Genomic DNA, 12,396 nt, shown 5'->3' with positions numbered 1-12,396 from the left:
GTTTAAAAAAACGTTAAAAAATCATAAGCCAATTCCATAAAGTCTAATATGCTACTTGTAATCTCTTCCAAATGCCCCTAAATGCTAAAGTAGCTTGGTTATTCTATAGCAAAAATCAGTTCCTGGATGACAAGACTCTATAAATGGCTCAATCGTCAAAGGAGATTCTTAAACCGCAACCGGTGGTAATCTGAAACCATCTTAAATCTACCAAAACTTGTAAATGGTGAAAACTTCATAATATAAGGTAACAAGAAAGCATGAAGCACTTACATAGGTGTTGGAAGATTATTATCATATGTGATACATGATAGAATAGTAAAACTTGAGCATCTAACAGACTTTTATCAGTTCAAACGTCTCCGCCTTGGAGCACGAGAATCTCCACTATCCACATCAGACACTCTTGAAGCATCGTTCCTCCTCCTAGAAGAGGATGTTGACAAGGATACCATGGAATCAATCTCTACAGCAGTGTCCAGTTGACTCTCTGAATTTATAACAGCACCAATGCTTGAAAAGGAATCTCTGTCTTCAACTGGAGGAGGAGGTTGTTCTTGGTTCCTACCTAATGGATTGCTACGGAAATATGCCTCAACTAACCTTTCAGCGGAAGTTAGTGCTGATGAAAGAGTAGAAAGTGTTGCTCTGTGTGATTGTGTTCTTCGAAGCAAATGGGACTGCACCCTAGTCCGGGGATCCCCTGCCTCAGAAGTATTAACATTGTTTTGTGCCAAACCCATTACATCCTCTGGGGGTGCCACTAGATTCTGATGCTCTCTACGTATCCCTTGCGCAGTCAAGAACCTTAGCAAGGAAGTAGTTCTCTCAGCTGTTTCACGGGCAGCATCCGGTTCAGGTGGCTGAACCAAATCGCGTGTAAGCTCAATTCTGCTTCCAAGACGCCGAATCATCTCTTCCACAGGGAGTGCAAATGCATTTCTCTGAATGGTTTGTCTCAGACTCTCAACTCTCTTCGCTTGGGGCCTGGGAGGGATCTTAAGTGCAGAATCCTCCTCAGGACCACGGACATTGTTCGCACGGCCATATATTGGGGTAACACTTTTAAGTGTCACCTCTCCCTTACAAACTGGACATTCCTTCGCATCCGAATGCAGATGCAGCCACCTATACAAACATGACCAACAAAACAAATGACCACAACAAGTTACAACAGGATCCCTAGCCAGGTCCAAACAGATGTTACAATCAAAAAAGTCCCCATCATTGCCACTACCCTTTTCTATATCACCCTTCTTCTGCGAAGCCTCATCCTCTGCCACACCATTGATATTCTCACAAGCCTTCGGCACCTCCTCCATTCTCTCCTCGGCCGCCACACTGCCTTCCCCGGCCTGCAAGGCGCTTCCATTGCCAGAATTGACCAAAAAGTGGTTCAATTCCACGGAGATATTGTGAGCCTCAGGCGGTATTTGAAAATGCCGCGTAGCTTCAGTTGGAAAGTGAGCATGAAATTCAGGAGGCGGTAGCGGAAGTTGGCGCCATCTCCACCGTTGCCGTGCCCTATACCTCACAGCTTCGCTGATTCTCTGAAGAGGCTCCCCTATCCAATCGTCCAAGTTCACAGCTTCATTGCTTATGGGCCCAGTTTCGGGTTCTGGGCCTGGGCCCAGATTCAAATCAAGGTTCATTGCATCGGAGGTCTCTTCCTCCATCGCAGCTTCAATCACAAAACTAGAAAGAAGCTTCCTTTATTACAAATTTCAATTGCAGGGAAAGGGAACAACAAAGGGAAAAGGAAAGCGAGTATTTTTCCACCAAAAAGCTCGAGTTTAACACAAATCGAAGAAACCCAGGTTCTACGGGGGGTCGGGTGATGAAATTGAACAATCAGAAACGAAAACCCCCAAAATTTGGGGCGAAATTGGGAGTAAACCCTAATTTCGTCGCAAACATGAAGGACCCCAGATCCAATACACAGGGTTGACCACAATTGTATGGAGAACCCATGGTGAATTCAACTCGAATTGAAGGGAAGCCGTGTTAAAGTGTCGCCGATTAGGGTTTTCGCGATAACGATTTTAGGAAGAAAAAAAAAAGCAGAAAATTGTTTTTGACATATATGCAATTAAAAGAAGAAAATAAAATAGATGAGAGAAAGAAAAGAGGGGATATGGAAGAGGAATTAAGAAGAAAATGGAAGACCTTGGAGGTAAGAGGCGCTTGGGTTAGGGTTGGATCATTGTGTTTCCATCGGTGCGGTGCGGTGCGATCTAGAGAGAGAGAGAGAGAGAGAGAGAGAGAGAGAGAGAGAGTCAGAGAGAGAGGGAGGAGAGGTTTATAGAGGAAAATGGAAATGGGAAATGAGGAAGAAGGAACAAGGAAGAAGAACTTGAGCTTCACCTGGTTCATATGAATGTTATGTTGTGTTGTGATGTGATGTGATGGAAATGAACGGGTGTGATGAGATGAGGTATGGTATGAGGCACGAATGGGTTGTCTTTGATATTCCTACGCCGCTAGCTGCACCAAAGAGCTATCAGAGCCGTTCTTCTTCGAAGCCATCGCAATGAAACAACTCTCTCTCTCTCTTGATATCATTACTTCCTCTGGGTTTAAATTTTATTTTCTTTTTATAAGATTTTTTTCAAACTTTTTTATTAATTATTTTTGTCAATTTATAATAAATGTTACGAATTATTCCATTATTTGTATTTCTCTTGTGAGAATTATAGAAAATAATTATTATTTTCTCATCATACATTAATTATTTAGAAAAAATATAAAGTCGATTTAGTGGTGAAAAGATTTGGATTTCATATAGTTTAAGAAAGTACACATTCACGTAAACGAACCAGAAGAATTGTTTAGTGAATATCTAACGGTTCATGATTCTTTTTGAAAAATTTAACTTAAAAATACTTTTAAAATATCAACCATCTAATTCATATTAATTCCTAATTGTGTGATTGATAGAGAATCCAAATCATGGTAAAGAAAGAAGAAAAGAAGGAAGACATCATGAATTTGAATCTATCCCTAATAAATCTAACAACTAATATTTGTCAATAAAAAATACATTAATTATTTATATTGGTGAAAAGTAATTAAGTAAAAAAATGAAATAATTAGTCTTGATAATTTAAAGGTAATTTTGAAAAAATATTAATAATAACAAGAAATTTTTATAGATGTAAATTAATTAAAAGTGTTTTTTTTATTTATACGCAAGTGAAATGGTGAAAGCAATCCCTCAAAAAGTCCTTAGATTGCTCCTTTATATGCTTTGAGACCCTCTCCTTGCTCGAGGGAAAATGTGTGATTCTCTACTTGAAAGAGGGACTGAACACTTCCAAGTAAAGAAAGATGATTTAGTGGAGCAATATACATTATGTGGGACAAAGTAATTAAGGGGTCATCAAAAGAAGAATACCTCTTTTATGTTTTACATGGACTCCGGTCTCCGCCCCTTTAGTGTGCCAAATCCCAATTTGCAACAGAGCAAGTAGCTTGGTCAATGAGTGCGAAGGGAGGTGGTTTGAGTGTTATGTATATAGGCTATATAGCATTGATGTTGTTTGCTAGTCACGTTAGTGCAGACACAACTCTTCTAGTAAGAGAAGAGTCTAGTTTTGAACCTGTGCACTCCTCTACTATGAAAGCTTCTCTCACAAATGAGAATCATGTGATTCTTTCTATCCCCGTACTTTATCGCTCTTATGGACTTGTATTCCCAAGGGTATGCAGCTCTTTTCCCTAGTCGGACAATAGTAATGGGAAAAGAACTGAGAGATATTTTATAAGATCATATATATCTTTCATGGGAGAACACAAAAGATTGGTGTAATACTGTAACGCTCTATTGCATTTGTCTAAGTCACAGTGATTTATTTAACGGGAAATCAAACCCACTTTGTACAAAATTCGTCTCTTGACCAAGTGGATTATACCTAGTCATTGAGTTTGACTATATACAATAAACATTTGCTAGAAAAAATCGTTAGATAGTTAGACCTACATGTGCTTAATGTAACAATCTAATGATTTTTGTCATATTAAACACATGTAGGTTTAATTATCTAAGAATTTTTTCAAATCAAATGGACTTAGTGAATAATTGGACCAAATGGTAAAATACATAAAGACCAAATTAATTTTTATGTATTTGGTACCATTTAACACGTTTCTTTTTCATTAAAACTTTAATATATTTTTATTGTTACATAAAATTTATTAAGGTTTATTTAATGATGGATCACCTCTAATAACTTATTAAAATTAATCTTACAGTGTGTTATAAAATTGTATAAAGTCTTAAGACTAAATGTTTTCTTTTATGCTAATCTATGTAACTTTTTTATGATGTCTATATAATTCAATCCTCAATGTAATAATTCCTCGATCTACATGCGATCTTAGTCAAATGATGAAAAAAAGACTCTTCTCCCGCCATGGGCCATCTCCCTATCCAAATGCGATGACGAGAAGTTATCATTCTGGGTTGATTTATTAAAGGCTCCCTAGAGAAGGAACCTATTTCGACAAAACATGCCTTATTTAAAAAAAACAATAAACAATAAAAATTAACACCTTATGTAATATTATATACAATTATTTCTATCTCATTTATTCTTTATCATTTTCGTGTTCAAGAAATATTTTCCTTCACACAAGGATCCTCTACAGTTTTAAACAAACAGTACACTATGCAGTTCATCATTCAACCATTCAAAATAAAAATTATTTAGCTGACGGGATGATGGTCAACTTGCAACTGCATATCAATTATCATAATCGTTTCTAGTTCATTTTTTTTCAAACTAGCTCATATATTTCTATTAATGGTTATGAGTACGTACTTGTGCCATTTTATTATCTTCGTTCCAACTAAACCTCATCGTATCAATTGATCCATTCAGGCCATTCCACATTTCCCTACTTTCACCAACGGATCCAACTTCTTGTAATTTCGAAAAATTAATTAGGTAGTAATTTGTAAAATTGACTTGGTCTACGAAAAAAAAGAAGAAATTAAAGTATCTCCTGAAAATCAAGTATGAACTATATAATTAAAACTAGACTCAATGCATATTTATACGTTATATAAATTGTTATTAGGAATACTTATAAGATCACTTTATGCAAGGAAGGAAACAAAGCAATATATATATATATAGTCAAACATACAAATCAATAACGTTTTAAACATCCTACCATGTCTTGAGTTCTTGACATGATCACACAAATAACAACGCAAAGTTTTAAGTAAATGTTGAATGGAACGTAACGTAACTGAGTTACTGTATCAAGAACAGCTAGCTTGTGCCTCTCATTTTTAACTTCCATTGACCCTTTTACAATCTGATCTGATTTCACCCTGGCTTCCAGTCAACGGGCTAATATTACCCATGTTAATCATGGACTGAGCAAAGGCTTGGAAGAACGCGGTTTGGTTGGCGGCGAAGTTGTTGACGACGGAAACTGTGGCGGCGCCGTTGGTGGAAAAGAGCTCTTGGTCTGTTTGGAGAAGGCCCTGATTGCTGAGAAGGTTTTGGAAGTAGTTGTTGTCGAAGGTGTCCGGAGACGAAGGGTCGAGGTTGTTCAGAGTGTTGCCGCTTCCGTTTTGTGGACAGTTTTGCTGAAGTGTCGCTAAATAGGTTGCATTCAGCGTGGGATCAGGGCTACCTGTGCCGCTGAAGTTGAACAGTCTCTGGTTGAAAAATCTACACTGCGCACGACCAAAACTATGTGCACCTTTTCCACTCATAACAAAACCACTAGTTAATAAGCATCATAGTAATTATGTAATTAAATCAACCATTTTTTTATAGGTAAAATATAAGAAAAAAGTTTTTAGAAGAAAGAAAACATTATTTAGCTTATAAATACGAAAATAATTATGTAATGAAGTATAAAATAATTTTATATTATTATTTAATCACACAATTTTTTTTCCTATAAATTTATTTTATTTTTACTTACTGATCATGTATAATAAATTTATAAAAATTTAAAATAATTACTTTAAAAATCATATAAATAATTATTTTTTATTAATTGATAATGTAAAAGAATTTACCCTAATAGTATATAAACATTAAACTTTACAAATATATAAAATCATATTAATATTTGTTTAAGAGTCTTGTTAATAATATCATTAGGGTACTTGTTAAGAAATCAATAAGTAAATTTTTTAAAGTTCAAATAATACACTGTTATACTTTTAATAAAAAAAATCGCTTCCTTTCAAAAATAAAAAATGAAAATAAAATCGCTTTTGATTCATTAATTAATTTCCTAACAACAACAGTTAGCATTGGTAAAAAAAAAAAACAAAAATAGTTAGCCTTTTCCTTTATTTAATAAGGTGTATTTAGGTGACGTTTGAAAAGAACTAGCACTAAACTTACACTACAATGTCTACAGTTGAAAAATCGTTTTAAGATATAAAATGGATGTTAACAGTAGAAATATGATTGAAGTGACATTTTTGTTTGATAAGTTCTTATTAAACAAGTAGTGAGAATTAATCTATTTGTGTACCTTACAAATGTATTAAGAATATCTAATTCAATTGATTTCAGGACATGAATTGTTAAAAATTCTTTTATATTATTTTTTATTCCACTACATATGTTGTATGAAGTTTGTGTGTGCACACAAGAAAGTAGACGGGGGAAGCAATATAATAATGATTACCAGATAATGCAACGAGATCAGTTATGTTTAGGCCAACGGCAGCAAATTTGGCAGTGACATTGGCCAGGCTTTCTGTTGGATTGGGAATGGATGTGTTCGCACCAGATTGGTTTGCAATCAAACCGTCCCTTCTTCCTAGTAGTACGTTCCATGAAGGACCTCCTCCCTGCAAATAATTAATATATAATATGCAGTTATGTTATGCCCTCTAAAGTAAATGCCTCTGCAACATTTTTTATGGTATATATATAATTAAGTATTGGTTTGCAAGAAATTTGATAAGATAAGGAGAATCATTAACTAATTAATTATAACAAGTAAATTACCAAAGACACCGAAACTTCAGCAGCAAGGGCAAGAATATCAGCACAAGATACAACACCAGGGCATGAATTTTCAATAGATGTCTTTATGTTGTCGACCACATCAAAGCCACGAGCCGAATTATTGTTGGGACCTGCAGTTTTCTCGCTCAGTGTTATGTTGCCACCTACGTCTAACAAAATGGATCCATCACATCCCTGAAACACCAAAATATTTATTAATATTAGTCCTTCATACAAACTACTCAAAGCTTAGATTATATATATCAGACAGTTAATTATGAGAGCAAATTAAAAATTCATTTAGATATCAGTTACATAAACACATGCTTCTTGAAAATTTGTAATTTGGAGGTTTGAATTGATAGTGTACATTACATTAACAAAGCAATCATGAAAATGAAGACGAGTTAGGCTCGCAGCAATTCGAGGATCAGATTGCAGAGCCTGCTGAACAACACTGCGCACAATGGAAGACACGTTGGGGCATGTGCTGGAGTAGAAGGTTGAACTCAGTTGAGCATTTGATGGATAAAGAAAGAATGTTAGCACTAAGAAAATGGTGGTGAATAGGTAATTAAAAGAAAACATGTTAATTGGCTTCTTGTATATTCTTTCCCAAATTCTGGTTTTAGCAGATGCATAGAATAATCTAGGTGACTCATATATATAAGAATGTATATCTAATTAATTACTTTATAATTTGCTTAAAGATAAAGTTTTCGCTGCTAGCTACATTACTTGCAAGCGTAAGCTATGCTTAAAAAGTAGTATAAAAAATATGATTAGTAATATTCATTAGGTACACACAACGGACGTGGAAAGGAAAATTCAAACCATAATGATTACCTCTTAACTACCTTGCGCAGTACTTTAGTCAAAAACTATTTCACAGCATAAATTTTACCTTAGGTGCATGCCTGAGAATTTATATAATTGAATGCTAAATCAGAACAAGTTCATAATTAAAATTCAAATTGTCACAACCCACCACATGATATCTCTCTAAAACCACACTAGATTAGCAAGTATACTATAAAACGTTCATCAAAATATACAACGTACTCTCTCTCTCTCATAGTATATGAAAGATGAGTGATTTAAATCATATTTAAATAGATTATTAAAATCAAAATTAATTAAAATAATAATTTTGACTATCCATCATGATTGTATGACCGAGATTTTACTTTGATAGTAGAACACAAATTATTTAACTTCTCAAATAATGAAAGGTGTACTTTGAAAGACAAATTATAATTAGAACTATCCATTAAAAAATAATATTGATTAAAATAACTTTATAATTTATTATACATGCGCGTGTATTTTATCACAATTCCAATACCATTATTGATTACAAAGTATAACATTGATAAAAAAAAAACTCAGCTTACATTGTTCTTGCACAATTTAATAATGTTAGAAGAGATAATTCTAAATACAAAATAATAGTTTCATGCGGACGTGTAGAAATGTTACTTGTAATCCATTTAATATTTTTTAATAAAATAAGCAAATGATAAGAACAAACCCCACTATAAGCAACCAAGTATGTGTTTTTGATTCCTATCAATAAAAAAAATCACTACAAGCAACAACAATTCACTGCGTAAAAAGAAACCGTCTTGCAATTGCAAATCTGTTAAGACAAACGTAAATATACTGCAATAAAGTACTTGACAAACGTAAATATAGTCCAATAAAGTACTTAGCTAGAAACTAAGTTTGAGAGGAAACATTATCAATACTTTTTTCACCGTCATGTTCTTTTCATGTTCTAGTTCTATTTTTCCTTTTTCTATATTTAAGTGTTCAACTTACACTAAGATTTAGCAGGGAAATTTAAATTTCGAAAATGGAAAACAAATAAGATTAATATTCTATGGTCCCTGCGCTCTTATGGTACGAAATCTATTAACGAGCTAAACGTTTCATACATTTTTTTCCAATCATTCTTAATTTGTAGGTGCTACGTCTAAATCAACAGAGGGAAAACAAATATTAAGGTACCACATCTAGTCACTAACTTCTAACCGATACAATGAGGAGCAAGCCATTTATGTGACCATCGTGGATGTAATTTTTGTTCATCTAGATGCATGCTTTGGAAATTGCAAAATATGAAAAGATTGGAAAATGACAAGGATCATTTACAGTGAGAAATGGAAAGCACAAGGTAAGATTTGGATAAAGTATTAATTTAATTTTTTTATTTTTCTAACATGGTATTAATATAAAATTGTTCCCGTTAAAATCACTCATATTTTTTTTTTATCTTGAGCATATATAATATAAATATTTTTTCAACACGATTTATTTTATATTAAAGGGTTAATTGGATTTAAATCCTAAATTATTTAGTTAAAAAATATAAGTTATTATTATTTATGTAAATTGTTGGTGAATCAAAACATGTATGTTTAAGCATATACTTTTGAAAACAAAAAAAAAAAAGCATATACTCTATAATATATAGTTGTCACTTATGACGATAATAATTTTGGTATTCATACTTGAACTTAATGGTTATTTAAATATTCAAACTCAAATCTATACATTATTTTATAATTATTTAAGCCTTTGGTTTCACGGTCTTTCAATGCTACGTGAATATAAAAAACTATAGAGATATTATATTATATTCGTACAATTTTGTTATAAAAAACTTTGTACGAATATAATATCTCATTTATTTATCTTTTCTCTAACTCAATTAAATGACTAAAACTCAGATAGTTTAGATTATGATATTGAATAAAATAATATGGTTAGTTGTGATTTTTACTTTAAAATTGGACTAAATCGGTGCGAGAAGTATTAGTTGTTGTTGTTTTTAGAGGGAGTATTAGTTGGGTTGGATGTGAAATACAAGTGTTAGATATTTTGTGATTACATAAAAATAAATAATAAAACAAATTATACTTGTACACATTTTGAATTTTTTTCGAATTAAACACAATATTACTTTTTTTCCTATTCTACATTAAGCCTCAATGTTTAAAAACATTACATAGACATTCTTATATTTTACAATGATATTCCTTATAAAAGAAGTTGCTGTAAACATTAAACAATGAAGGATATTATGTGTAATTCATAAAAACCCTTTCTGCAACACCAGAATGCGATCGACCCCAATGACAGCAACACTGAGATGAAGTTGTGAAAGATTCCACCGTCCAAATACAAAGAATTGAACGACTGGTTTTGAGGCAAGGAATATCAATTTCTTTTTTAGAGGTTTCCAACGATATTGAAAGTGCAGTTGCAATGAAACCAAAACCATAAATACCTTTTGTGACTATAAAAATACGATCCCTCCTTACTCTTCATAAGCTATTTCTAAACTGACATTGTATTCCCTCTCCTCACTCTATCAGGTCACTTTCCCTTTCCATTGTGATTGTGGTCAATTAAAATATCAGGCACTCTGAACAAAAATATTGCCAAAATACCACAAGGGTCTTCAAAAACGTGGTTACTGTGAGACAAAATTTGTCTAAGAACGTACCAATTTGTTCAGGTAAACAAGGGGAGTACAAAGCTGCTAATAACTTATGGAGAGTAAAGAAAGGAAGTGTATTTTTTTGGGTTATTTTGGAAAATAAAATTAAAAAGGGAGTGCACTAGTATACAGGGGGAGTGGAAATAACAGTTGCCCTTTCGATTTGTGCAGTTTTCTGGGTCCAAAATCTTAACGCTTCTAATGCTTGGGCCGAAACCCCTGCATGCCATGCCTTGAACTTCTTTAAGTTAATTTAATATTCTGATTATGCCACTGAATAACAAGTGAATAACAGCAAGGCGATAATAATAATAATAATAATATATTTTGCAAAAATTGTTCACGTAAATATTGGAAAGTCAAAATGTGTAGCAATTAGGGAAAAGGCAAGGATTTTAATTCATTATGTTGAGTTATGCTATCTTAATTTCTAATCGAGTAGCCTAAAATCCTATGCCCATCTACCTTAACTTTATGCTCATTACAACCAATAAAAGAGGCTTTAAAACAACAGATATTCAATGCTAGTTTTTTTAGAACCTTAGTTAGCAAACATAAGCTAGGATCATGTTGTGTGATTTGATGATTAAAAGTAAACACTTAAAGAGTTATGATACATGTATTAGCGAGAGAAAATGGAGAACTAGTCATTCATTGAATTTGTTACTGTTACTGTTGCTGTTGGTTTTATTTTACGTGGCTTAAGTTGGGATAGCAAAATTGAGAAAAAATGGGTTATTGTTTGTGAAATTTTTCTATGTAAATAGGGTTTGTTTAATTGATCTTTAAGTAAAAATAGGGTTAAATAATCCCATATTCAAAAATCAATAAACTTTAGACAATTGTTTTATTCTAAAATTTTATTATTAAAATTAAATTTTTATATTTTTTAATTGAAAGTTAACAATTAAAATTATAAAATATTAAAATCTTAATATTTATTTTTAATTCACTTTAGGTAAATAGTTATTATAACAAAAACAAACTTTGGGTAAATAGTTTTCATTTATTTTACAACTCCTAAGTATAATACTTTACTTTTCCAACATTTTCATTATATTTTAATTAAAAATTATAGATAAAAGTATAAATTTTAATTAAAAGTTATAGATAAAAAATATATAAATTAAAATTACAGCATATATATTTTTCCTAACGTGAATAAATAATATAATGATTGAAAAAATAATTATTAAGATTTTAATTTTATAATTTTATTATATATATTTATGCATTTTAGTATAGTTTTAATTATTAACTTTTAATTAATAATTATAAAGTTTTAATTTTATACATAAATGATATAAAGAGAAATTAAAGATAAAATATTAAATGTAATAGTCATAACGTTAATAATTGAATTGAAAATAAGATAATTGTTTAAAAATTTCTATTGATTATTCAATAGAGACTGTTGAACTTATTTTACTCGGATCAATTAGACATACCTTGTAAATATTGTGAAAAAAACATTCGTGGTTGAATGAACTTCACATATGAGAAACAATTCAACCCTCTCGAAGTGTTTGCTTTAGGATAAACAAAAGTATAAGTTTGATTATGAATTTTTTTTCTCCAAAATCTAATATGGAAATGAGAAAACTATTTTTTTATGCAAACACATGAATACTTAATTAATGCAAGTTACGTAACTAATAATGTCATTCCTCAAGTGTCCCATATATAGCAAAACAAGCGTTACACATAATTAATGTCTGTAATTAATTTGGTATCTAAATATTTTTTTTAAACAAAAATTGATTCTTACTCTAACATAAAATGAGATCTCAAATAATTAGTCATTTGATTTACAATCATTATCTAAGACTTCATAACCTACTTAACCAACATGTATGGTTAGTGATTTTATGTGTATATAATGGTGGTACCGATAATCCAACC

At 31.9% G+C, this 12,396-nt stretch overlaps 2 protein-coding genes across 4 annotated transcripts; both read right to left on the bottom strand.

Annotated features, from left to right (window-relative positions):
• Nucleotides 1–201: 201 nt before the first annotated feature.
• Nucleotides 202–2,548, bottom strand: LOC114406788. Of its 3 annotated transcripts, XM_028369605.1 has the most exons (3): nucleotides 2,365–2,548; nucleotides 2,167–2,234; nucleotides 202–1,695 (listed from the first exon to the last, which is right to left on the bottom strand). In XM_028369605.1, exon 3 carries the CDS (start codon nucleotides 1,674–1,676, stop codon nucleotides 348–350), a length of 1,329 nt encoding a protein of 442 aa, XP_028225406.1. In that variant the 5' UTR covers nucleotides 1,677–1,695; nucleotides 2,167–2,234; nucleotides 2,365–2,548; the 3' UTR covers nucleotides 202–347. The 3 variants fall into 3 exon arrangements, with proteins under 3 accessions (XP_028225406.1, XP_028225407.1, XP_028225404.1); XM_028369606.1 differs by lacking the exon at nucleotides 2,167–2,234; XM_028369603.1 differs by lacking the exon at nucleotides 2,365–2,548 and having other exon boundaries at nucleotides 2,167–2,358.
• Nucleotides 2,549–5,101: 2,553 nt separating this feature from the next.
• LOC114406787 (peroxidase A2-like) lies at nucleotides 5,102–7,641 on the bottom strand. The gene is made up of 4 exons (XM_028369602.1): nucleotides 7,365–7,641; nucleotides 6,990–7,184; nucleotides 6,664–6,829; nucleotides 5,102–5,715 (listed from the first exon to the last, which is right to left on the bottom strand). The coding sequence occupies exons 1-4, from the start codon at nucleotides 7,575–7,577 to the stop codon at nucleotides 5,297–5,299; spliced, it is 993 nt and encodes a 330-aa protein (XP_028225403.1). The 5' UTR covers nucleotides 7,578–7,641; the 3' UTR covers nucleotides 5,102–5,296.
• Between the last annotated feature and the right edge of the window lie 4,755 nt (nucleotides 7,642–12,396).

This window comes from Glycine soja, chromosome 3 (assembly GCF_004193775.1).
Source record: "Glycine soja cultivar W05 chromosome 3, ASM419377v2, whole genome shotgun sequence".
In the NCBI taxonomy this organism is placed as follows: domain Eukaryota; kingdom Viridiplantae; phylum Streptophyta; class Magnoliopsida; order Fabales; family Fabaceae; genus Glycine; species Glycine soja.
The sequence above is the reverse complement of the archived record's forward strand: the minus strand, read 5'-3'. Positions and strand labels throughout refer to the sequence as shown.